General features: G+C 38.3%; 2 protein-coding genes across 2 annotated transcripts; both read left to right on the top strand.

Annotated features, from left to right (window-relative positions):
• The first annotated feature begins 8,430 nt into the window (after positions 1 to 8,430).
• On the top strand, positions 8,431 to 19,440 carry LOC118986901 (olfactory receptor 7A10-like). The gene is made up of 3 exons (XM_037045953.1): positions 8,431 to 9,335; positions 16,472 to 16,579; positions 19,314 to 19,440. The coding sequence occupies exons 1-3, from the start codon at positions 8,431 to 8,433 to the stop codon at positions 19,438 to 19,440; spliced, it is 1,140 nt and encodes a 379-aa protein (XP_036901848.1).
• A 5,976-nt stretch (positions 19,441 to 25,416) lies between these two features.
• LOC118986907 (olfactory receptor 7A17-like) lies at positions 25,417 to 26,340 on the top strand. The gene has a single exon (XM_037045957.1). It carries the CDS (start codon positions 25,417 to 25,419, stop codon positions 26,338 to 26,340), a length of 924 nt encoding a protein of 307 aa, XP_036901852.1.
• The last annotated feature ends 1,201 nt before the right edge of the window (positions 26,341 to 27,541 follow it).

The raw sequence follows: 27,541 nt of genomic DNA, 5'->3' as shown, positions 1-27,541 counted from the left end.
CAGTAAGTTTAGTAACCACATGTCACCATACATAGTTATTACAGTATTACTGGCTCTATTCCTTATGCTGTACTTTACATCCCCATGACTTATGTTATAACTGGATGTTTTTGTTTTCTAATCCCTTCCTTTTATTCCGCCATCGCACACCCTCCCTCTCTAGTAACCATCAGTTTGTTTTCTGTATCTATGAATTTGTTTCTCCTTCATTTTGTTTATTTATTTTCATTTTTAGAATGTACTTTGCTTTTTTCCCAGGTTGAAGAGATACCTTCTACCATTTCTCAGTGTGAATCAGCTACCTGAGACCTAGATTCTACTCCAATCCATGCACTGCTATGTTTTTTACCTTCTGAGTAATTTATTGAAGTATAATTGTATAACATGACTGGAGCATGATTGAAATATACAAAGTGATGAATAAAAGCCATAAAAATTAGAGTCTGTACCTCATGTTTCCACTTGTGCATAAGTCAAGAAAGCGCACAGTAAACTTTAGTGACTTCTCAATGTAATTGTTGAACCAGAGTCTCAATTATTTTATGTCTGAAGGAAAAATAGAATAGGAAATGTAACTTCAGGTGAATGTTGCAAGAAATAATGAGATGTGGACATGTTTTGTTGGGTCGAAATAAATTATTCAAAGGTAAAACTGTGTGTATATTCATATGACTATTTGTGTACATATATGTATACAATCATAGAGTCATATATAAGCTCATATTTGAAAGGAAACTTAAGAGAATGTTGAAAAGGATAAAAATGAATAGAATGAATAGAAAATTTGATATGACACAATTTTAATACAAAACTTAAAGGTGGAGAATTTAGACACGAAATTTAAAGGAAATGGTACACATAAATTAAAATGAATTTCTTTTCTTCTAGAAATGTCTCAAAACCACAAATCCTGAAGTCCATTGACCCTTTGGCAAGAAGAAATTCTCTACCAGCCACAGAGGCTGAATATCTACAAAATGATTATATAAGTCTTCCACTTAAGGGGGGAATACAATGCAAGATGCCTTTACCCAGGAGAGGCTAAATTAATAAAATGAGATACTTTATCTTAATTTGCTAAAAAATTCCTTTGCATAAATATCTGTTTTCAACTATTAATGCTAATGTAAAATTACCACACCAGTGATTTAAAACACACATTAATGCTCTTACATTACTGAGGTCTCATGGGGCCAAGTCAAAATGTTTGCAGGGCTAACCTTTTTCTGGAGGCTACAGGGAAGAATCTATTTACTTTTTGTTCCAAGCTTAGACTACAGTGAGAAAAAATCTTACTGTATTTTTTTAGATTTTATTTATTTACCTTTAGAGGGGAAGGGAAAGGGAGAAGGAGAGAAATATCAATGTATATGTTGCCTCTCATGTGTCCCCTGCTGGGAACTGGCCTGCAACCCAGGCATGTGCCCTGACTGGGAATCAAACCTAGATCGTGTGCTTCACAGGCCCCTGCCCAATCCACTGAGCTACACCATCCACTGAGCTACTTAGAATATTACTTAATATTCATTACTTACTAGTAATGAATATATCCTAGTGAGGGATTAAATGACAGGTTTTATGATATAAGATTGAAATTCCAAATTGTATTGGCCAATGTGTCATGCATCCCAGTGTGTAACACTCAAGGTTTAATCAAAGGAACTTAGTTCCCCACCTTGTTGAAAAGAAAAATAGCAATCTTTGGAGGACATGAGGGGTCAAGTCACTGCCACAATTTAATATTTAGGGATTTGAGTTTTCTAATCCAGACTGGAATCTCGGTCTTTAATTTGGAAAAAATTTTAAATGAGGGTTTGGATAAAGTGCTTGGAGCTTAGTCTTCTGGAACCCACAGGCTTTATGTGGAGGAACTAGTAAAATTCAGACTCACTGAACTTCCAAGCTGATCTTTTGGGAATGCAGAATATCCAGGAAAATGGCCCCTTCTGTCTAGATCCACAGGGAAATCGTGCAATTAGAGGTTGGAATAACAAAATGGAAATGTACCTAATGAGCAGACAGACATAGGCTGTAAATAGCTCCTCATCTGCAGTCACTTAGCGTGTTGTGACCTTGGGCTGGATGGGACCTGGTTATTGCTTTTGGAACCCTAAGTTTGTGTAGGAGACCAATGCCAGCCTCCTTCCTGCTGTCTAGTCTGAGCAGAGAGCTTCAGCTTCCATTGTCATCCAGAAGCTGGAATTTCTTCACCAGGAGTCCGTCCTCTCAGAGCTCTGGATTTGGTGAGGACAAGGATACAGTAAGTGCTCCAGGAAAGGTCAGAAAGAGCCAAAGCCAAGCCCATTCACCTGAGGTCTTTTGGCAGCCAGCAGCCTATTGTTATTTGCTTGCCTGATTAACTAGTTCATGATTTGTTTGTGATGCTGAAAGGAGAAGTGAACATTGAAGTCAGCAACACATGGGTCATTGCTCACAACTCCCTGATGAAAGCCTAACTGAGATGGCAATGGGAGGCATAAAGTATTTTAAATGAAAGTAGAATATGTGCAATAAATTTTGCCACTAAAGGGAGTAGGAGAATAGAATACTAGGTGTGGAGAACTGTCCAGTAAAGTGAAGGCAGTTCTTTTTATTTATAATGGGGCACACTCAAGACACTCATATTGATGAGGCATATCCATATTCAATATATATCTTGGAAATATTGCCAGGCAACAATGGTCATGAGACCTACATTCCACAGTATCTTCTTTCACTTTTGGTATTCAACTAGCATGAAAAAATAATGTATTTGGTAAGTAAAAAGAGGTGTGCTAAATACCTTAACATTGCCGTTACTTCATTACCTGTCACCTGAATACACTTTTGGGTTAGTCATTAGTTTCCTGTATTATAAATTGTCTGTAAGTTCCAGATATTTGTGCAGTGGGGTCAGCCTGCTTTGATTCCCATTTTTTATTGCATATTTCTAAACAAGGAATTGGAGGGAATTTTTTAACCAACTTTGTGGCTGTCATTGAGTACTTTTATGTACATATATGTGGAGAACTGTGAGTATTTATGAACTGAGTGGGCTGAAATGTATCACTCAGTCACAGTATTCTCTCCATTGTCTTTTTATTTTTTACTTTTCTTACTGAAAAATACACAGCTGTTACTTTTTATTCTTCACTTGTGAATCCTTGCTATGAACAATGAGAGTGCATGTTCTTCTGTGTACTTAGCACTAATAAATCACCCTACACACATTCTGCCAACTTGGTCACACCTCCATCACTCTTTACTTCTCCTTGGCCTTCTCTGTTTACCTATATTTTGAAATTGATACCATGTCCTACCATCCTCTGGAAAACTTGTTTATTCTTTTTATTTATTTATTATCATTTTCACACAGTAGTTTTAATGTACATTCATGAATTCAGCAAAGGCATAACACACAAAATCAATGTATGTTGGAGAGAGGTATCCACTTAAAAGGCATTTAAAAGACTAACTCATTTTGCTTTATGACCCCAGGTGTTTTAGAAATTCATGATTATTTCATAAATATTGGAACTAGTGCAATATGAAGACAAATATGCCATATGACTAAGCAGTTCTTCTGTTAATTACATATCCAAAAGGAAGGAGTGCATGGGAACACCAAAAATATGAACAAACTGTTCACAGCAGCATTATTTTTATTTTTAACAATGTTTTATTGTTGTTCAAATAGTTTTCTGCCTTTTCTCCCCAGCCCTCCCCACCACCCCAGCCCTCACCATTCCCTTCCCCTGTTACCAATCCCACCCCCTGTTATTGTCCATGTGTCCTTTCTAATTGTTCCTACAAATCCTTCACCCTTCCCCCCATTATCCCACCCCTCTCTTCTCTGGTCACTGTCAACCTGTTCTCAATTTCAGGGTCTTTGGTTGTATTTTGCTTGCTTGTTGTTTTGTTGATTAGGTTACTATTAAAGTGGAAGGCACTCTTTATAAAGATTTGACTGAAGACTACCTGTCCCTTCCATGAGCAAATGTGAATCCTCATATCTCTATGTATCAAGAAATTGTAACTTAGATAGGGCTTTCTCCCTGATTTTAAAAACCTCTCTATAACATTCTTTTATTTCCAAGTTTTTGTCAATTTAATCTGGGATCCATGGCCCATATTAATATTGTTAAGTTATTATTTTCTGTCTTAATATAAATTAATATGATTCTCATTTAATTATTTTTCATACAATAGTTTTGTGATCAGTGTACTTAGCCTAATTACATTCCTGCTGGTACTTTATTATTCCATAAGGTCTTAGTTTCTTTCTTTAAATCTTGTCCTGTTATACTATGCTCACATACACACCATGCACTTTTGTACAGATGCACGAACAGCATTCTGGCCCATCAGAAATGCTCTTTATCTATTGTGCAGTTTTTTTTCTATGTGTCTACCCTATGTTCCTACTCAACAATACCTATGGTCTTCCCTCCAATAAAAAAGGGTATAAGGTGCTGATTCATTATTTCCATGTCTACATAATATTCTGAGGTGTGGTTGTGCTACTCACACCTGAAATCTAAGGTACACTTTCTCAATATATTGCTATTATAATAATACATGAAAATATTTTGAGATTGTTATGTTAAAACTCTGGTTCTTCACCAGAGGCAATATATTGCTCCACCTGGGGCCACTGAACCATCTTTGGAGACATTTTTGGCTGTCACATGAGAGGTGTTAGTAAAGTCCAGGGATGCTCTGAACATCCTGCAATAGCCAGAAGAGACCACCCCTCAGACAAAGACCTGGCCCAGGATGTCAGTCCTGCAGAGACTGAGGAGCCCTGCATTAAAGGCACAGGTCCTTGTAGTGTGTGCAGCTGACTTCAGACTGTTCTCCCAATGTTGTAACACTTCACAGTTCTGCCAGGAAAAAACAGAGCACCTCTTTGCTACCTCTTTCAAAGTCTGCATCACAGTCAATGTAACATTCTCTAAGTTTTTCTCCAGGCTGCTAGGTGTGAAAGGACTTTTTTGTTGTTTGCTGAACTTTTTCTGATTTTGATCAAAGATTCATATTTGATATTTTTTGAAATAATTTCAACACTACTATATGGTTACCACGTTTTTAATGCCAGGCTTTTCAATCATTTTTAAAAATTATGAAGGTTGAATATAGAAGATGGTAAAAGGGGGATAAATGTTGACAGAAGGAGACCTGACTTGGGACACTGAACACACAATACAACATACAGGTGATGTGTTACAGAGTTGTCACCTGAAACCTACATATTTTATTAACCAATAGCACCCCAATAGATTCAATAAAAATAAGAACATAAAAATAAATAAAAATTATTATTTCTTAGGGATGTTTTGGCCATAAGATGTTTTGCATTTTATTTGTTAAATATGTCTGTGTTTTTACTACTGAGTCTCTTGACTTGAGTAGGTTGGTTTGGCCCACCCATCAAATTTAATATATACTTTTCCATTCGTTCACCTAAAAGGACTGGTTATTCTTCCAGTAAATAGGCAATTGCTCAGATTTTATGTGACATGGCCCAGGTAGGGGATCAACTTCATTTACTTCCAAGAGATGTTTATTTTTCCAGCTTTTATTCAACACTGCAACCTTCTCAAATATATAGAAAAAGGACCTTACCATGTGTTAAGTGTAGTTATATAGTGAGGCCTAATTCCTGATTCATTCAACAAATAAAACTGAGTCTCTGCTTTGCCACCATGTCTAGGAACATCAGACATTACCTTCTGTGTCTGTGACTTTGCCAATGTAATTAATTACGAATGCACTTTGGTATTTGTGCCATATTTTCATTGCTATTTGATACTCCCTTCATTTTCTTGAACACAGTTGCTAAATCACTGAATTTAACCAGGTTTTATTCTCCCTGACATTCCTTTCATTACTTCAGTTTTACTTCAACGGATTCCTGGGTAACTGCCGAAATATTTATACACACATTTGTAAAAATACAGACGTGATCAAAGCAAGTGAAGCCCTGCTTGTTCAGATCTGGCATTGTTTCGTTTTGTTTTTAATTTAGCAGGGCGTTTTTCAATTTTCAATTTTGATTTTCAATTATTTTCTTTTTAAAAATATTTTATTTATCTTTAGAGGGGAAGGGAAGGAGAGAAGAAGAGAAATATCAATGTATGGTTGCCTCTCATGAGTCCCCTGCTGGGAACTGGCCTGGAACACAAGCATGTGCCCTGACTGGGAATCGAACCGCGATTGTGTGGTTCACAGGCCCGTGCTCAATCCACTGAGCTACACCAGTCAGGGCTGATTTTTAATTATTTTCCATTTTTATCACCACACTATACTTTTTGTTGTTCCAGTACAATTAGTTGTCTCCATTTTCCCACCACCACTCCCCCTTACAGCATTGTGATGATGAAGGTACAGTATGGTGAAAAAAATGTTTGCATGGTAATGTGGATGGGCTTAAGTCACATAAACAAAGTTATTCAGTGTAAAAGGACTGATTGACATGGCATGTGCAGGCTTTATTTGTCACGTCCTGGGGAGACTTTTGCACATTGGATGAAGACCAGAATCAGAATGAGACAGTGCCTATTGACTTGCCAAAAATGAGATCCAAACCTAAAGTATAAGAAAAAGAAGGGGCTATATGAGAAAGGTGAGGGAGGGGTTTGTTTCATCTGCATTTTAACCTTATTTAAACCCACTCCTCAAATAACTGTAGGAGAGGCACAGGAAAAACCAGTCTTCTACTATGCAATATTAAAAAGATTTTCTTTGGTAAAATACTAGCTAATGTTGTTTCTCAGTTTTCACTTGGGGTAGTGAATCTGCAAGGTGTTTCCACACCATGCGTAGATAACTACCTCTGTATTTTGGATGAATATGTCGTTTTCTCCTTTATTCTCTTTGCTTGACTTGAAGGGAGTGCACCTAGGGTTGGAAAGCTGCCAGAATCCAAAGACATTTCTTCCTCATCATCTCTCAGAGATCACCTGAGCTTGTTATCACTAGATCTATTTTCTTCCTCAGTCCATTTTATTATTTTCTCTTCCTCTACATTTACTTTTCTTTAAATACAGGGTATAAAATGGACATTCCAATATGGAACGCCATGTTTATTTCTGTGTGCAGGCTTACCATTGCTGTGCTGAGGCAGTATGTATAAGTTCTTTCTGGAAATGATAGTTGAACAGGACACCTTAAGTTGTATGTACTCATAGCCTAAATAGTGAATGAGAGAAACATGTAGACCATATACACGAGGAGGCCATTGTGAGTGTACCAGTGCATGCCTCGTAAACTGAAAGCAGTGCTCAGAGCGGGGGTACCTGGACTCAGCTATTCCAAGGTGATTTATCACACAGTGGGCAGAACTCTCTCAAGAAACAGAACTACGGAGAAGATTCTTTTCAATTCACAGGATGTTTCTGCAACTGGAATAATAAAGTATCTGGTTTACATAATTGTGTACAGGGGACTGTCTGTGACTTGAAGTTCCAACAACAACACACAGGCCCCATTGTTTTTAATATCCTCTAACACCATCTCTCCTGCCCCTGATACACTGGCTGGTTCTGAGCCTTGGTTTTTTAAAACCACCATCTTCCTCAGGGCCTTTCCATTGGCTGTTCTTCTGCCTGGCAAATACTTCCTCCTCCTTAGGTTCCCATTTAGTCTTCTTTGAGGTGCCTGTTAAAGTGTTGCCTGTTGCCACGCCTTGAATAAACTCTATAGAAAAGAACACCCTCAGCATGGATAGCCCTGGAAAACTTCACAGTGAGTGAAGTAAGCCTGTCAGAGAAAGAAAAATACCATATGGTTTCACTTATATGTGGAGTCTGATGAACAAATTGATCTAACAAGAAAAACAGAGACATATGGATAGATAAACCACATGATGACAGCTAGTAAGTGGGAGGTTACGGGGTGGAGAATATAGCAAAAAAAAAAAAAGACTCATGGACATGGACAACAGTGTGTGATTGTGGGAGAGTAGGGAATATCAGGGGGTTAAATGGTGATAGGAAAATTGTCATAAAAATTGAAAAAATAAGAAGCATCCTCTTTCCATGCAGTATGATTTACTTTTCTATATACCATCTGAATCATTGAATATGCTATAGTACTTTGTTTGATTATATTTTTCCCATCATTAGTTTGTAGAGACTTTTGTTTTTCTTATCCCATACTCTGAACAGTGCCTGGAACAAGGTCTAAAGTCAATATACAAGTATATTCCTCAAATACACGAACAATATCCCCAATAAAATAGCAATATACATGGTGTTTGAAGAATTAGTTGATGGTAGAAAAGGGAATTCTAATGAGCAATGGCAGTAGACATGCCTTAATAGAAACATGATCATACCCAATATGGAAATTAGTTTTTTCATTCTAAAAAAAATGTAGCATTTATTCTCAGTTCCTAAGGTGAAAATTAGTTATACAATTTCTTCTATTTTTTGGTAGTCACCTGCTTACATGGAAACAGGAAATGTTACACAAATTTCAGAGTTTCTTCTCCTGGGACTATCAGAAGAACCAGAACTACAGCCCATCCTATTTGGGCTCTTCCTCACAATGTACCTGATCACTGTGTTGGGAAACTTGCTCATCATCCTGGCCGTCAGCTCAGACTCCCACCTCCACATGCCCATGTACTTCTTCCTCTCCAACTTGTCCTTGGTAGACATCTGTTTCACCTCTACCACCATTCCGAAGATGCTGGTGAATGTCAAGACACAGAGCAAAGCTATCACCTATGCAGGTTGCATCACCCAGATGTATTTTTATATACACTTTGCAGTGTTGGATGACTTCATCCTTACTGTCATGGCCTATGACAGGTATGTGGCCATCTGTCACCCCCTGCACTACACAGTCATCATGAACCCCCGCCTCTGTGGGCTGCTGATTCTGGTGTCCTGGATCATTAGTATTCTGAATTCCTTGTTAGAAAGCTTAATGGTGTTGGATCTGTCCTTCTGCTCAAACTTGGAAATCCCCCACTTTTTCTGTGAACTCAAAGAGGTGGTCCAACTTGCCTGTTCTGACACCTTACCTAATGACACTGTGATGTACTTTTCAGTAGGGCTGCTGGCTGCTGTTCCCCTTACTGGGATCCTATATTCTTACTCTAAGATAGTGTCCTCCATATATGCAATCCCATCAGTGCAGGGTAAGTATAAAGCATTTTCCACCTGTGCATCTCACCTCTCAGTTGTCTCCTTGTTTTATGGTACAAGCCTAGGCGTGTATCTTGGCTCTTCTGATACACACAGCTCACAGTCAAGTGTAACAGCCTCAGTGATGTACACTGTAGTCACACCCATGCTGAACCCCTTCATCTACAGTCTCAGGAACAAGGACATGAAGAGGGCCTTGAAAGATTCCTTGGCAGGTAGGCTTCTCAAGGGCCATTGTATGTGTCTGAAGAACTGCCCACGAATGTTCAAAGCTTCAGAGCAAGAAGTTTTGCCACAAGTTAATATAATCTTTGGACTTTACAGAATAAGAAATTCTCATGTATCTCATGGGTTCACACACATTATATTAGCATAATTTATTCTCTTATGATGTATATCATTCCAAGTAATATTGCTGTTGTTTTACTGAAATGGTAGCCATGTATTATACTATTTTTTATTCACTAAAGTACAGTTGGATACTGAGGTCATGTGTATAGTTTTGTTGTCGACGAATATCTGAGACCACAGTTTTCACTTTCATGGTCATCATTATTTTCTATAGCACTACATTTACTATGCTTCTTAATAATGTAGACCTGAACATGCTGGTAGGTTTATAGCTGGTCTCCTGGGTTTGTATACTTCATTGTGTTATTCAGCTGTGTGTGCACATGCCTATATAGCCCCTGGGAAAAACTGACTAACAAATCCATGTTTCCAAGAAGAGTCTACTATGAAATATAAATTTTAGCGAATAGTTTGACCTAATGTGTAATGGATGACCATACATATAATGAAGCAAAAGGTGCCAGACAACTTATTATTAACCAAAGTATTTTTCATGCTGCACATTTACTCATTGAAGTGTGGAATATAATGTCCATGTGTGAGGAGTGAAGAATTGCATGGAGTGTTTTGTATTTATTTATGAACTATTTTCTTGTTTCTGCTTGAAGACTTTCAATGTGCTCCCTACAAATCAGACTCCTTCTACTGCTCTAAATGAAATGCATCCCCTTTTCCAAATGTTTCCAAATCCACCAAAGGGACAGTGAGTAACCAATATGAATATCATAGAATATATATCTCATTTATACTCAGGAATGTTTTCAGTCTTTATGATGAAAGAATTAATCACACAGGAGCTAAAATCCTACCCAGGCATGTGAAAAGGGGTTACCAATTTTCCTGCACAAATGTGTACATCATTCTACCCTGTCCTGACTACCTGGAAGGAAACCTCAGTGGACTCCATTTTATGCAGTTATCTGAAATATATTGAATAAAAACACGATTGTGAATGCTATTCTATATCAGTACAAATGCTAAAAGTAAGGAGTGGCAGATTATTATAATTGCCCTCAGTTCTGTTTGCTTTGATTATAGCATCATTTTGCTATTCCTATATAACAAGCCATCCGAGAAGCAAATGGTTTAATACAACTCCTTTATTTTCTAATTGGTTTGTATAGTTGGGATGTGTTTTTATCTCTGCTGGTCTCCTCATGAGTCTGGAGTCAGCTATGGGTCAGCTGGAGTGTGTCTCCTGACCTTGGCTGGGCTTTTTAATATACTAGTGGCTCAGCTATTGTGGCTACACTAGGGTGGCTTTGGCTGGGAAATTGAGCTATGTCCACACGTCCCCTACTCTTCTAAAGTTCCACCTGGATTTTTCACATGGCTGAGCCAGAATTCCAGGTGAGAAAAGGCAAAATGATAAGGCATGGTAAAGCATATTATCACTTTCACCATATTTATTGGCCCAAACAAGTAAAAATTCATAAGTCCCCCCAGTTTCAAAGGTGGAGATATAAATCCCCCTCTGGATGGGAGGAGCATCACAGTCACATTGCTAAAGACTGAAAACAGACATAGAATGGAGACAACTCTGCAAACTGTCTTCCTACCACTTATGTGAATATTAATTCAGTCAAGTTTTACTTCTGCATCCCCCACCTGAACAGCTGAATGATCATAGAGGAAAAAGTGAGAGTAAAAATATGTTTAATGAGCCGATGTGGAAATTCCACTCTACAGGTTCAAACCCCTCCAGATATGAGCAGCCCCACCCCTATCCCTGGCCTCGGGCTTGCCATTTCTATGTTGAAAAGAAATAAACCTTTTCCTTACAGGTTTCTCAAGTCCAGGGACTTAACTCTTGGATTCACAGAGCTAGGGAGTTCTTCCTTTCCTTTTACCATTTCTTTGGGGTTCTTTATGTAGATAGTGCTTTACTTTTTATTGGCCTGCTCTTCACATATTCATAGTAATTTGTAATATGATACTTGTATTTCCTGTGGTTGGGGTGCCTGATAAATGGAAGTGGCTTTTGAAATGTAGATACAACAGAGAATGGAATTTGAAAGAGGGGGGGTGTTGTTGCATTAGTTCCACTATAAATATCCTGAATGTGAGAGTTGAGAAGAGATGAGAATCTCTGGAGACTGCAAGGTACCCATCAGGGAGGGTAATAAGTGATGCTGATACAGGGTACAGCCAATGGGGGGCCCAGAAAAGATTTGGAATGGTGTCCAGAACTCAAAGTGTACAGGAATATTGGAGGAAATATTAAGATGTCCTCACCCCACCCAGGTGTCAGTTGGGGGAAGGGAAGAATGGAGCAGGGCCATTGAGAGCTGTTTGGCATAGCAACAGTTTTGCAGCTAACCTCTGGAATGGTTATTTAACATATCTGTAGCCTTTAACTGGTTTCATAGATATGTTAAATAGCTGTGGCCAAGTTTTGGGCCAGGGAGAAGTGCATGTTGGCTACCCAGGATGGAACTGGGGCTGCTTCTCTGAGAGAGTGCCTTCGAGAGAGGTATGTGGCTTTAGCAGAGTGAGGACCCCCTCTTGGCCAGGTGAAAGGGAACACCACGCAGCTTTGCCAGAATGGAGATCCCTGCGGCTAGGTGAAGAAGAAAGACACCACGCTTTTGGTGGAGTGTGGCTTTGGTAGAAGAGGCCCATGCAGCTTCGGGGTGCTCCCTTTGGCTGAGTGGCCTGGAAAGCAGGAGAGACTTTGACTGCAACTTGGTACAAAGAACTCTCGCCAGGGGAAGGTGCCACATGACTTTCGATTAGTTGGAGACCCTGCCTAGACAGACAACACAACCCACAGTGCCAGCGACCTGAAAAACGGACATGTGCTCTTTTCCTGATTTACAGTACCCGGAGTTGGGACAGTGGGAGAAGGGAGTGCTCTGTGTGGGTGTGTGTAGGTGTATACCCTTAAAGACTTTAATATTTTAAGGAAGGCATTAGGCCTGAATAGCATTAAATAAACATTTTGTTTCCTTTTCACAAATCTGTGGCATTGAGAGATGTCTTTCCAATTGGCGGCGGACAGAAGAGCCCAATAGATATTAGTATACCGTCCTTGGGAGGGGCCCCTGTTTTCTGTAGCAGTTTTTGGCATCCCTGGGTGGGCCAAGTATTGCCCCCCCTCAGACCTTTGTTCGGTAACAATGTCACTAATGCCCATCCATGCCAGGTTCCTTTCCAGTGGAGGGCAGGTTCTGTGACCACTGAATATTTACTTAAGCAGAGAAATTTTTCATTTGTTTTTAAATGAAAAACAAATTTGTTTTCAAATTTTTCATTTGTTTTTCTTATGGCATTGGGGTGTCTATATTAATAATTATCTTCTAGAAGTCCTCTAATTTCTCAAGGCTTTTTTTAAAAAAAAGTCCTCACCCTAGGATATATGTATTGATTTTACAGAGAGAGGAAATGGGGGAGAGAAAGAGAGAGAAACATCAATGTGACAGAGAAACATCGATTGGTTGCTTCCCTATGTGCCCCAACCAGGATCAGACCCTTAACCTGGTATATGCTCTATCTGGATGAAACCACAACCTTTTGGTGTACGGCATGATGCTCCAACCCACTAAGCCATATGTGTGGAGCAATTATCAAATATATACATACACTTATTACAACAATGTGTTGAGTTTGGGATGGCACTAAGCTTAAAGGGAAGTTCTGCCACAATAAAGAGTTCAATAAATTAAACCTTTATCTATTTGCAAATCACGGGTGTAGAGTTGGGGAGGGAGTTCAGGCTACTCTGACAGTCTCATGAAATTGTTAAAGAAATAGTCTTCCAACCCAAGAACATGGTATACGCTTTTATTTGATTGTGTCTTCCTTAATTATTTTCTTCAGTGTTATGTGGTTTTCTGAGTACAGGTTTCTTATCTCCTTGATTAGGTTTATTCCTAGGTACTTTATTTTTCTTGTTGCTATATCAAATGGAATTTCATTCCAGATCTCTGTCTCTGATATTTCATTGTTGGTATACAACATGCCTTTGATTGTTGAATATTGACAGACACTTCTCCAAGAAGGACATATAGAGAGACCACAGGCACTGAATAGATGCTCAACATCACTAGCCATCAGAGAGATGCAAATTAAAACCACAATGAGATACCACTTCACAGCAGTCAGAATGGCTATCATAAGCAAGTCGACAAACAGGTGTTGGAGAGGATATGGAGAAAAGGGAAATCTAGTGCACTCTTGGTGACAATGCAGACTGGTACCACCACTATGGAAAACAGTATGGAATTTCCTCAGAACTAAAAATGGAACTGACTTTTGATCTGGCAATTTCATTGCTCGATTGTATCCTAAAAACCCTGAAACACCAACCCAAAAGAACTTGTGCACCCTAATGTTCATGGCAGCACAATTTATAATAACCAAGTGCTATACTCTGGTTTCTCTTCAGATCGTTTATATCTTTCGCCTTTTACCAAGTGCTGGAAGCAACCTAGGTGCCCATCAGCAAATGAATGAATCAAAAACTATGGTACAAACCTGGTGACTATAGTTAATAATGTGTTGCATATTTGTGTGAGTAGCTGGGAGAGTGGATCTTGAGAGTTTTTATCACAGGAAAAAATTGTTGTAACTATGTATGGTGATAGATTTAACTGTACTTAGTGTGTTGATCATTTTGCAATATATACAAATACCAAATTATTGCATTGTATACCTGAAATTACTATGATGTCATGTCAACTATACCTCAATAAAACAAACCAAGAAAAAACTATGGTACATTTAGACGATGGAATACTATGCAGCAGAAATAAAGAAGGAGCTCCTATGCTTTGCAACAGCATGGAAGGAAATGGAGAGCATTATGCTAAGTGAAATAGGCCAGGCAGTAAAAGACAAATATCATATGATCTCACCTTTAAGCGGAATCTAATCAACAAAACAAAGAAGCAAGCAAACTATAACAAGAAAATACAAATCAAGAACAATCTGACAGTAAACACAAGGGAGGTAGGAGGAGATAATGGAGGAAAAAGAGGGAAGGTTTTCAGGAAGAACTATAAAAAAGACATGGACAAAACCAAGGGATTGGGTGGGATCAAAGGAAAAGGTGGGATAGCTGGGGTGGTGGGGAAAAATGCAGCCAACTGTACTTGAACAACAGTAATTTTTTTAAATTGGTATATAAACCAACAAAAAAATAAAATTAGGAAAAGCAAAAAAAGTTAGTCTTATTTTTTATGCACCATGATTCCCAGTGTGTCTCCTCAAGCCACAGAAACCCTTAAATGCTTCCAGTAAGTGCTCTCAAGTGTACTCTACCAATCACAGATTTTGAGGAAACACAGGTGTGTCTTCCAGAGGTCTCATGAGTGCTTCCACCTCCCTGCCCCTTCTTGGGCTATAGAACAGGAACCCCACAACAAATGTTCTATTCCAGAGTCGAGGGAGATTCGGGTTACCAGATTATCTTCTTTATCCCATCTGTCTTTTCTGGTGTTAGCCTCCTTCCTGGGACATCCCTCCCCTTATTTCACTGCTCCTCATTTCCCACCATGTAAGAAGTCTCTATTTACTCAACCATCTGGTTTTTCAGTCTTTGAAAATATTTATTGAGCAATTACTGTATGGTAAGCACTAAAATATATTCCATGGAGTAAGAAAATTGTAAGGCTTGTTTCTTCTTCTAAGCTCAGTGAAAACTTGGGCAAAGTCATGTAAATAAATAAATGCAATGCTGTCAGGTGTTATTGTAATCTGGCTGAAAGAATCCCCAAATAGTTAACTCCTCCTGCAGGTCCACAAAGGCTTCACAGATGAGCCTAAAATAGCATTGAAACTTGAAGGACAAGTGGAGTTATATTCCAGGTGCAGAAGGAAATAAGCACACACCACAAAATGCTACAGAAAAGTAATTGGACATTATAATGAAATGCTAATGTGTAGTTAGGAACTGAAAAATAACTTGATGAACAATGGGGGACAGAGGATAAAAACTGAACCATGAGTCTAGCTATGTGGGGAGCCACCAGATAGCAGAGTCTTATATTCTGGCTAAATGATTGGGATTAATTCTAAAATTAGTGGAGAGTCAGTGCAGGGTTTATGGCAAGTGATGTCCAGAATCAGTCTCACCCTGTGGGAAGGTCATGCTAGATGAAGATTTTATCTTCATGTGATGATATCCTAGTCATAGATAAAGATGATGAAGTGGATATAGCATAATGGCATAATGGCATAATGTACTTGCTCAATACATACAGGATTTCTGTTTGGTGCAATGAAAATGTAAGGAGGTGATGGGTGGACATTTTGAATGTACTTAGCACCACTGAATTCACATTTAAAAATGGTTAAAATAAAAAAAATTGTCTTATAAGACAGAAAACTGCACTTGAACAAAAATTAAATTAAAAAATTGTTTCTATTTTCTTGCATCTTGTTGAATATGTTCAGTATTGCAATATTAAATTCTCTGTACTTTTTAACACATATTTCCATGTGTTCAAATTTGCTTTCTGGAGACCTTTATTTTCTTTCTAAGCCACATTATCATGGTTACTCATGCTAGTTGATGGGTTCCTTCTCTGTCTAGGCATCTCTGTAGTGTGGCACTTCTCTACCAGATTACCAGGAAGAGGTCTTGCCATTATTTTCTAAGAAGTGGCACTGAGTCTACAGTTCTTGAGCTCTTTGAAATCCCAGAGTTGACCCCAGTGGCTGCTGTCATTGTGGTAGCAATGCTCAGGGGTGGGTTTTCTGGGGTAACCTTACTGACTTTTTTGTTTTGTCTTCTTGTTATAGGTGAACTTACACCTCTGTGGGGCCCCCTCAGCACCACAACTTGAGGTCAGTGACAGAGAGCAATCTTTACTCAGGGGTAAGAGTGATTTTATAGTAAAGGTTTTTGGCTGTGAGGATAAAGTACTCCACAACCTGACACCAAGAATGATGAAAGATGAGATTTGGGAGCCTATAGGACAGCAGGACTCAATGGCTCTTTTTCTCTGTCTGGCATGCCAACTGCCTGAAAGCTGCAGCTGAGCCACTGTGCTGTGTCCTTTACCCGGTCCATCACATTTTCTTGCCTCCCCTGTTTGTTCCCTCTGGCCCACCTTTAAATGTTTCAATGTGCAGATCTCTGAGGCACACATGTATGTTGAGCAGGGAATCCTTTGTCAAATTATAGCTGTTCAAATTGTTGACATTTCTGGGGGCGAGACCAAGGGGATCTCCCACACTGCAGTTTCTCTGACATCACTCCCCTTTACCAGCTTTAAAGCCAGCAGTGTAGCATTTTTAATCCTTGCTCTGATACCAACTCTATCTTCTCCCTTCCTCTTCTACATTCAGAAAACCACGGGTATTACATTAGCCTCCCCTCCCCTGTGTAGCTATTGCCAATTGTACCTTTTAAATTTATTTTATTTTATTTTATTTATATATTTTTTAAGATTCTATTTATTTATATATCTTTAGAGGGAGAAGGAGAGAGGGAGAGAAACATCAATGTATGGTTGCCTTTTGTGCGTCCCCTGCTGGTAGTTAGCCTGCAAGGAACCGGCCTGCAACCCAGGCATGTGCCCTGACTAGGAATCGAACTGCCGTTGTCTTGTTCGCAGGCCCGCACTCAATCCACTGAGCTAAGCCAGCCAGGGCCCCTTTTAAATTTATTTTAAATTATAGTTAACATACAAAATTATATTAACGTCAGGTGTATAGCATAGTGATTGAATATTTATATACCTTACAAAGTGATGACTACAGTAAGTTTAGTAAGCACATGTCACCATACATAGTTATTACAGTATTACTGGCTCTATTCCCTATGCTGTACTTTACATCCCCATGACTTATGTTATAACTGGATGTTTATGTTTTCTAATCCCTTCCTTTTATTCCCCCATCCCACACCCTCCCTCTCTAGTAACCATCAGTTTGTTTTCTGTATCTATGAATTTGTTTCTCCTTCATTTTGTTTATTTATTTTCATTTTTAGAATGTACTTTGCTTTTTTCCCTAGGTCGAAGAGATACCTTCTACCATTTCTCAGTGTGAATCAGCTACCTGAGATCTAGATTCTACTCCAATCCATGCACTGCTATGTTTTTTACCTTCTGAGTAATTTATTGAAGTATAATTGTATAATACGACCGGAGTATGATTGAAATATACAAAGTGATGAATAAAAGCCATAAAAATTAGAGTCTGTACCTCATGTTTCCAGTTGTGTATAAGTCAAGAAAGCGCACAGTAAACTTTAGTGACTTCTCAATGTAATTGTTGAACCAGAGTCTCAATTATTTTATGTCTGAAGGAAAAATAGAATAGGAAATGTAACTTCAGGTGAATGTTGCAAGAAATAATGAGATGTGGATATGTTTTGTTGGGTCGAAATAAATTATTCAAAGGTAAAACTGTGTGTATATTCATATGACTATTTGTGTACATTTTATACACATATGTATATACAAACATAGAGTCATATATAAACTCACATTTGAAAGGAAACTAAAGAGAATGTTGAAAAGGATAAAATGAATACAGTGAATATATAAAATTTGATATGATACAATTTTAATACAAAACTTAAAGGTGGAGAATTTAGACATGAAATTTAAAGTAAATGGTGCACATAAATTAAAATGAATTTCTTTTCTTCTAGAAATATCTCAAAACCACAAATCCTGAAGTCCATTGACCCTTTGGCAAGAAGAAATTCTCTACCAGCCACAGAGGCTGAATATCTACAAAATGATTATATAAGTCTTCCACTTAAGGGTGGAATACAATGCAAAATGCCTTTATCCAGGGAAGGCTAAATTAATAAAATGAGACACTTTATCCCAATTTGCTAAACAATTCCTTTGCATAAATGTCTTTTCAACTATTAATGCTAATGTAAAATTACCACACCAGTGATTTAAAACACACACATTAATGCTCTTATATTACTGAGGTCTCATGGGGCTAAGTCAAGATGTTTGCAGGGCTAACATTTTTCTGGAGGCTACAGGGAAGAATCTATTTACTTTTCTCTTCCAAGCTTAGACTACAGTGAGAAAAAAATCTTACTGTATTTCTTACAAGTAACGGATATTTCCTAGTGAGGGACTAAATGAGAGGTTTTGTGATAGGAGGTTGAAATTCCAAATTGTTTTGGCCAACGTGTCATGTATCCCAGTGTGTAATACTCAAGATTTAATCAAAGAAACTTACTTCTCCACCTTGTTGAAAAGAAAAATAGCAATTTGTGGAGGACATGAGGGGTCAAGTCCCTACCACAATTTAATATTTAGGCATTTGAGTTTTCTAATCCAGACTGGAATCTTGGTCTTAAATTTGCAAAATTTTTAAATGAGGGTTTGGATAAAGTGCTTGGAGCTTAGTCTTCTGGAGCCCACAGGCTTTATGTGGAGGAACTAGTAAAATTCAGACTCACTGAACGTCCAAGCTGGTCTTTTGGGAACACAGAATCTCCTAGAAAATGGTCCCTTCTGTCTACATCCACAGGGAAATCATGCTATTAGAGGTTGGAATAACAAGATGGAAATGTACCTAATGAGCAGACATAGGGAGCTGTAAATAGCTCCTCATCTGCAGTCACTCAGCACGTCTGACCTTAGGCTGGATGGGACCTGGTTNAAATTCAGACTCACTGAACGTCCAAGCTGGTCTTTTGGGAACACAGAATCTCCTAGAAAATGGTCCCTTCTGTCTACATCCACAGGGAAATCATGCTATTAGAGGTTGGAATAACAAGATGGAAATGTACCTAATGAGCAGACATAGGGAGCTGTAAATAGCTCCTCATCTGCAGTCACTCAAACGTCTGACCTTAGGCTGGATGGGACCTGGTTGTTGCTTTTGGAACCGTAATTTGTGTAGGAGACCATTGCTTGCCTCCTTCCTGCTGTCTAGTCTGGGCAAAGAGCTTCAGCCTCCATTGTCATCCATCCAGAGGCTGGACTTTCTTCACCAGGAGTCCATCCTCTCAGAGCTCTGGATTAGGTGAGGCCAAGGGTGCAGTAAGTACTCCAGGTAAGGGTCAGAGAGAGCCAAAGCCAAGCCCATTCACCTGAGGTCTTTTGGCAGCTAGCATCCTATTGTTATTTGCTTGCCTGATTAACTAGTTCATGATTTGTTTGTGATGCTGAAAGGAGAAGTGAACATTGAAGTCAGCAACACATGGGTCATTGCTCACAACTCCCTGATGGAAGCCTAACTGAGACGGCAATGGGAGGCATAAAGTATTTCAAGTGAAAGTAGAACATGTGCAATGAATTATGCCATAAACGGAGTAGGAAAATAGAGTACTAGGTTTGGAGAGCTGTCCAATAAAGTGAAGACAGTTCTCATTTTTATCATGGGGCATACTCAAGATTGTTTTTGTATTGATAAAACAGATCTATTTTCAATATATATTTAGCAAATATGACCTTGTAACAATGATCATGAGACCTACATTCCACCGTACCTTCTTTCACTCTATGTATTTGTTAGCATGAAAAATAACGTATTTGGTAAGTAAAAAGAGGGGTGCTAAATAGCTTAACTTTGCCATCACTTCGTTATCTGTGACCTGAATACATTTGTGGCTTAGTCATTCATTTGTTTCCTCTATTGGAAATTGTCTGCAAATTCCTGACATGTGCAGAGTGGGGTCAGCATGGTTTGATACCTGTTTTTTATTGCATATTTCTAAACAAGGAATTGGAGGGCATTTTTTTCCCCACCAACTTTGTTGTGGTCCTTGAGTACTTTTATGTACATACATGTGGAGAATTGTTAGTATATATTAACTATTTGTGCTGAAATGTACCACTCAGTCACATTGTATTCTCTTCGTTCCTTTTTTTTACCTTTTTTACTGATAAAAGAATACAGCTGTTATTTTTATATTCCTCACTTGTGAATCCTTGCTATGAACAAAGAATGAGAGTGAATGTTCTTCCGTGTACTTAGCACTAATAAATTACCCTACACACATACTGCAAACTTGCTCACATCTCCATCATTCTTTATTGCTCCTTTGGCCTTCTGTGTGTAGCTCTTTTTTAAAATTGGCATCATGTCCTACTGACCTCTGATGGGCTTTCCCTTTTTTCTTTTTTATGCATTTATTTATTTTCATTTTCACACAGTAGTTTTCATGTACATTCATGAATTCAGCAAAGGCATAACACACAAAATCAATGTATGTTGGAGAGAGGTATCCACTTAAAAGGCATTTAAAAGACTAACTCATTTTGCTTTATGACCCCAGGTATTTTAGAAATTCATGATTATTTCATAAATATTGGAACTAGTGCAATATGAAGACAAATATGCCATATGACTAAGCAGTTCTTCTGTTAATTACATATCCAAAAGGAAGGAGTACATGGGAATACCAAAAATATGAACAAACTGTTCACAGCAGCATTATTTTTATTTTTTAACAATTTTTTATTGTTTTTCAAATAGTTTTCTGCCTTTTCTCCCCAGCCCTCCCCACCACCCCAGCCCTCACCATTCCCTTCCCCTGTTACCAATCCCACCCCCTGTTATTGTCCATGTGTCCTTTCTAATTGTTCCTACAAATCCTTCACCCTTCCCCCCCATTATCCCACCCCTCTCTTCTCTGGTCACTGTCAACCTGTTCTCAATTTCAGGGTCTTTGGTTGTATTTTGCTTGCTTGTTGTTTTGTTGATTAGGTTACTATTAAAGTGGAAGGCACCCTTTATAAAGATTTGACTGAAGACTACCTGTCCCTTCCATGAGCAAATGTGAATCCACATAACTCTCTGTAGCAAGAAATTGTAACTTAGATAGGGCTTTCTCCCTGATTTTAAAAACCTCTCTATAACATTCTTTTATTTCCAAGTCTTTGTCAATTTAATCTGGGATCAGTGGCCATTCTTGATATTATTATTTTCTGTCTTAATACAAATTAATTTGATTCTCACTTAATCATTTTTCATACAACAGTTTTGTGATCAGTGTACTTAACCTAATTACATTGCTGCTGGTAATCTTTATTCCATAAGGTCTTAGTTTCTTTCTTTAAATTTTGTCTTCCTGTATTATGGTCACATACACACCCATGCACTTTTGTACAGATGCATGAACAGCATTCTGGCCCATCAGAAATGCTCTTTATCTATTGTGCAGTTTTTTTTCTGTGTGTCCACACTTCCTTCCTACTCAACAATACCTATGTTCTTCCGTCCAGTCAAAAAGGGTATAAGACACTTATCCATTATTTCCATGTCTACAGAATAGTCTGTGCTGTGGCTGTGCTAGTCACACTTGAAATCTAAGGTACACTTTCTCAATATATTGCTGTTATAACAATACATGAAAATATTTTGAGATTGTTATGTTAAAACTCTGGTTCTTCACCAGAGGCTCCACTAGGGGCCACTGAACCATCTTTGGAGACATTTTTGGCTATCACATGAGAGGTGTCAGTAAAGTCCAGGGATGCTCTGAACATTCTGCAATGGCCAGGAGAGACCACCCCTCAGACAAAGACCTGGCCCAGGATGTCAGTCCTGCAGAGACTGAGGAGCCCTGCATTAAAAGCACAGGTCCTTGTAGTGTGTGTAGCTGACTTCAGACAGTTCTCCCAATGTTGTAACACTTCACAGTTCTGCCAGGAAAAAACAGAGCACCCCTTTGCTACCTCTTTAAAAGTCTGCATCACAGTTAATGTAACATTCTCTAAGTTTTTCTCCAGGCTGCTAGGTGTGAAAGGACTTTTTTGTTGTTTGCTGAACTTTTTCTGATTTTGATCAAAGATTCATATTTGATGTTTTTTGATTAATTTGAACATTACTATATGCTTACAATTTTTCATTCTCAGCCTTTTTAATATTTTTAAAACTTATGATGGTTGAATATAGAAGATGGTAAAAGGGGGATAAATATTGACAGAGGAGACCTGACTTGGGGCACTGAACTCACAATACAACATACAGGTGATGTGTTACAGAGTTGTCACCTGAAACCTACATAGTTTTATTAACCAATGGCACCCCAATAGATTCAATAAAAATAAGAACATAAAAATAGAAATGAATAAAAATTATTATTTCTTAATGACTTTAGGGATGTTTTGGCCATATGATGTTTTGCATTTTATTTGTTAAATATGTCTGTGTTTTTACTACTGAGTCTCTTGACTTGATTAGGGTCATTTTGCCCACACATCAACATTAATATATAGTTTTCCATCTGTTCACCTAAAAGGACTGGTTACTCTTCCAGTGAGTAGGCAATCCCCCAGATTTTATGTAACACGACAGAGGTAGGGGATCAACTTTATTTTCTTGCAGGTGAAGATTTATCTTTCCAGCTTTTATTCAACACTGCAACCTTCTCAAATATATAGAAAAAGGACCTTACCATGTGTTAAGTGTAGTTATATAGTGAGGCCTAATTCCTGATTCATCCAACAAATAAAACTGAGTCTCTGCTTTACCACCATGTCTAGGAACATCAGACATTACCTTCTGTGTCTGTGACTTTGCCAATGTAATTGCGAATGCACATTGGTCTTGGTACCTTATTTTTATTACTTTTTGATGCTTCCCTCATTTTCTTGAACATGGTTGCTAAACCACTGTGTTTAACCAGGTTTTATTCTCCCTGCCATTTTTTTCATTACTTCAGTTTTACATCAATGTGTTCCTGGGTAACTGCACAAATATATATACACACATTTGTAAAAATACAGAGGTGATCAAAGCAGGTGAAGCCCTGTTTTTTTTCAATTTTCAATTTTTATTTTTAATTATTTTCCATTTTAATCACCACACTATTTTTTGTTGTTGTTCCATTACTATTAGTTGTCTCCATTTCCACCCTCCCCACTTTCCTTCACAGTATTGTGATGGTGAAGGCACCGTATAGTGAAATAAATGTTTGCATGATAACATGGATGGGCTTAAGTCACATGAAGAAAGTAACTCAGTGTAAAAGGATAGATTGTCATGGAGTATGCAGGCTTTATTTGTCACATCATGCGAAGGCTTTTGCATGTTGGATAAAGACCAGAATCAGAATGAGACAGTCCTATTGATTTTCCAAAAATGAGATCCAAATTTAAAGTTCAAGGAAAAGATAGGGGCTGCATGAGAAAAGTCATGGAGGAATTTGTTTCATCTGTATTTTAACCTCATAAAAACCCACTCATTAAATAACTATAGGAGAGGCACAGGAAAAGCCAGTCTTCTACTACTTGATGTTAAAAAGATTTCCTTCGGTAAAATACTAGTTTATGTTGTTGCTCAGTTTTCACTTGGGGTAGTGAATCTGCAATGTGTTTCCACACCATATGTAGGAAACTACCTTTGTGTTTTGGACAAATTTATCTTTTTTCCTTTATTATTTTTGCTTGATGTCAAGGAAGTGTACTTAGGGTTGGAAAGCTGCCAGAATCCAAAGACATTTCTTCCTCAGAGATCATCTCTCAGAGATCACCTAAACTTATCAATAGTTATTTTTTCTTCCTCGTGTGCATTTCACTCTTCTATCTCCGTCTACATTTATGTTTTTTTAAATACAGGGCATTTAATGGACATTCCAATCTGGAACCCAAACCTTATTTGTGCAAGCAGGCTTACCATAGTTGTATTGAGGTAGTATGTCTAAATTCTTTTTGGGAAAGATACTTGATCAGGACAGCTTGAGTTGTATGTCCTCATAGCCTAAATAGTGAGTGAGACAAACATGGAGACGACACACATGAAGAGGCCATGGTGAGTGTACCAGTGCATGCCTGGTAAACTGAGAGCAGTGTTTAGAGCAGGGGTACCTGGACTAATGTATTCCAAAGTGATTTATCACACAGCGGGCAGAACTTTTTCAAGAGAAGAACTAAAAAGGAGATCCTTTTCAATTTACAGGATGTTTCTGCAACTGGAATAATAAAGTGCCTGGTTTACATAAGTGTGTACAGGGGACTCTCTGTGACTTGACGTTCCAACAACAACACACAGGCCCCATTGTTTTTAATATTATCTAACACCATCTCTCCTGCCCCTGAAACACTGGCTTGTTCTGAGCCTTGATTTTCTAAAACCGCCATCTTCCTCAGGGCCTTTGCATTGGCTGTTCTTCTGCCTAGCAAACACTTTCTCCTCCTTAGGTTCCTATTTAGTCTTCTTTGAGGTGCCTGTTAAAGTGTTAGCTATTGCCAAGCCTTGACTAATCTCTATAAAAAAGAACACCCTCAGCATGGATAGCCCTGGAGAACTTCACAGTAAGTGAAATAAGCCTGTCAGAGAAAGACAAATACCATATGGTTTCACTTATATGTGGAGTATGATGAACAAAATGATATAACAAGCAAGATAGAGACATATAGATAGATAAACCTCAGGATGAAAGCTATTGAGTGGGAGGATAAGAGGTTGGGGATTTAGTGAAAGAAAAGGGACTCATGGGAATGAACAACAGTATGTTACTGGGGGAGATATAGGGAATATCAGGGGGTTAAACTGTTGTAAGAAAATTGCAATAAAATGAAAAAAATAAGAAGCATTTATTTCCTGTATCCACTCTTTACATGTAATGTGATTTACTTTTCTATATACCAGCTGCACCATTGGATATGTTATAGTATTATTTTTGTTTGATTATATTCTTTGTTCATCTTTAGTTTGTAGAGAATTTTGTCTATCTCATGCCATACTCTGAACAGTACCTGGTACAGGTTTAGAATCAATATACAAGTGTATTCCTCAAATGCATGAACAATATCCACAATAAACTAGCAATATACATGGTGCTTGAAGAATTAGTTGATGGTAGAAAAAAGGGAATTTTAATGAGCAATGGCAGGAGACATGCTTTAATCAGAACCGGATCCTAACCCAACATGGAAATTAGTTTTTACATTCTAAAAGAAAAATTCTAAAAGAAAAAAGAAGCATTTATTCTCAGTTACTAATGTAAAAATTAGTTACTCATTTTCTTCTATCTTTTGGTAGTCACCTGCCCCACATGGAACCAGGCAATGTTACACAAATTTCAGAGTTTCTTCTCCTGGGACTATCAGAGGAACCAGAATTGCAGCCTGTCCTCTTTGGGCTCTTCCTCTCCATGTACCTGATCACTGTGTTGGGAAACTTGCTCATCATCCTGGCCGTCAGCTCAGACTCCCACCTCCACATGCCCATGTACTTCTTCCTCTCCAACTTGTCCTTGGTAGACATCTGTTTCACTTCCACCACCATCCCGAAGATGCTGGTGAACATCCAGACACAGACTAAAGTCATCACTTATGCAGGTTGTATCACCCAGATGTATTTTTTCATACACTTTGCAGGGTTGGATGACTTCATCCTTACTGTCATGGCCTATGACAGGTATGTGGCCATCTGCCACCCCCTGCACTACACAGTCATCATGAACCCCCGCCGCTGTGGGCTGCTGGTTCTGGTGTCCTGGATCATTAGTATTCTGAATTCCTTGTTAGAAAGCATAATGGTGTTGGATCTGTCCTTCTGCTCAGACTTGAAAATCCCCCGCTTTTTCTGTGAACTGAAAGAGGTGGTCCAACTTGCCTGTTCTGACACCTTACCTAATGACATTATGATGTACTTTTCCACAGGGATGTTGGCTGGTGGTCCCCTTACTGGGATCCTATATTCTTACTCTAAGATAGTGTCCTCCATATATGCAATCCCATCAGCTCACGGGAAGTATAAAGCATTTTCCACCTGTGCATCTCACCTCTCAGTTGTCTCCTTATTTTATGGTACAGTCCTAGGCGTGTATCTGGGCTCTGCTGGTACCTACAGCTCACAGTCAAGTGCAACAGCCTCAGTGATGTACACTGTGGTCACACCCATGCTGAATCCTTTCATCTACAGTCTCAGGAACAAGGACATAAAGAGGGCTCTGAAAAGATTCCTTGGTAGGTAAGCTTTTGAAAGACCAACTGTACGTGGCTGAAGAAGTTCCCCTGAATGTTCAAAGCTTCAGAGCAAGAATTACTGACATAAGTTAATACAATCTTTGGGCCATATGTAATTAGAAATTCTCACATATCTCATGGGTTCACACAAATTATATTACCATAATTATTCTTTTATGACATATATCATTCCATGTAATATTTCTGTTTTTTTACTGAAAGAGTAGTCATGTATTATACTACTCTTTTGGACTAAAGTACACTTGGATACTGAGGTCGTGTATATAATTTTGTTGTAGAGGAACATCTGAGACCACAGTTTTCACTTACATGGTCATCATTATTTTCTATAGCACTACATTTACTATGCTTCTTGATAATGTAGAATGGAACATGCTGGTAGTTTTTATAGTTGGTCTCCTAATTTTATATACTTCATTGTGTTATTCAGCTGTGTGTCCATATGCCTACATAGCCCCTGGAGAAAACTGACTAACAATTCCATGTTTCCAAGAAGAGTCTACTATGAAATATACATTTTAGTGAATAGTTTGACCTAAGGTGTAACAGATGACCATACATATAATGAAGCCAAAATGCCAGGCAATTTATTATTAACCAAAATATTTTTCATGCTGCACAGCTACTCATTGAAGTGTGGAATACTATGTCCATGTGTGAGGGGTGAAGAAATACATGGAGTGGTTTGCAGTTTTTTTGAAGTATTTTCCTGTTTCTGCTAGAAAGCTTTCAATGTGCTCCCTACAAATAGGACTCTCTTTAGTGCTCTAAATTAAATGTTTCCCCTTTTCAAATGTTTCCAAATCTACCAAAGCGACAGTGAGTCCCAATACAAATATCATACACTATATATCTTGTTTATACTCAGAAATGTATTCAGTCTTTATGATTAAAGGATGAATCACACAGGAGCTAAAATCCTGCTCAGTAATATGAAAAGGGATCACCAATTTTCCTGCACAAATGTGCACATCATTCCACCCTATCCAAGGATGGACTGCCTGAATGGAACCTCAGTGGACTTGCCTTAATGCCGTTATCTGAAATATATCAGATTAAAAGCATGATAGTGAATGTTGTTCTCCATCAGTACAAATGTTAAAAGTAAAAAGTGGCAGATCATCATAATGGTTCTCAGTTCTGTTTGCTTTGATTATAGCATCAGTTTGCTATTGCCATATAATAAGC

This window comes from Sturnira hondurensis, unplaced genomic scaffold, assembly GCF_014824575.4.
Source record: "Sturnira hondurensis isolate 20B ecotype Veracruz unplaced genomic scaffold, ASM1482457v3 Scaffold0004703, whole genome shotgun sequence".
NCBI classification, from domain to species: domain Eukaryota; kingdom Metazoa; phylum Chordata; class Mammalia; order Chiroptera; family Phyllostomidae; genus Sturnira; species Sturnira hondurensis.
Note: the sequence above shows the minus strand (reverse complement) of the source record. Positions and strands in the feature narration are given on the sequence as shown.

Coding starts and splice junctions, on each gene's coding strand:
- LOC118986901 (XM_037045953.1), top strand. CDS start 8,431: ATGGAAACAGGAAATGTTACACAAATTTCAGAGTTTCTTCTCCTGGGA. Junction 9,336..16,471: donor GACATGAAGAGGGCCTTGAA/AGATTCCTTGGC, acceptor CTGCAGCTGAGC/CACTGTGCTGTGTCCTTTAC. Junction 16,580..19,313: donor CAGATCTCTGAGGCACACAT/GTATGTTGAGCA, acceptor TAATTTGTGTAG/GAGACCATTGCTTGCCTCCT.
- LOC118986907 (XM_037045957.1), top strand. CDS start 25,417: ATGGAACCAGGCAATGTTACACAAATTTCAGAGTTTCTTCTCCTGGGA.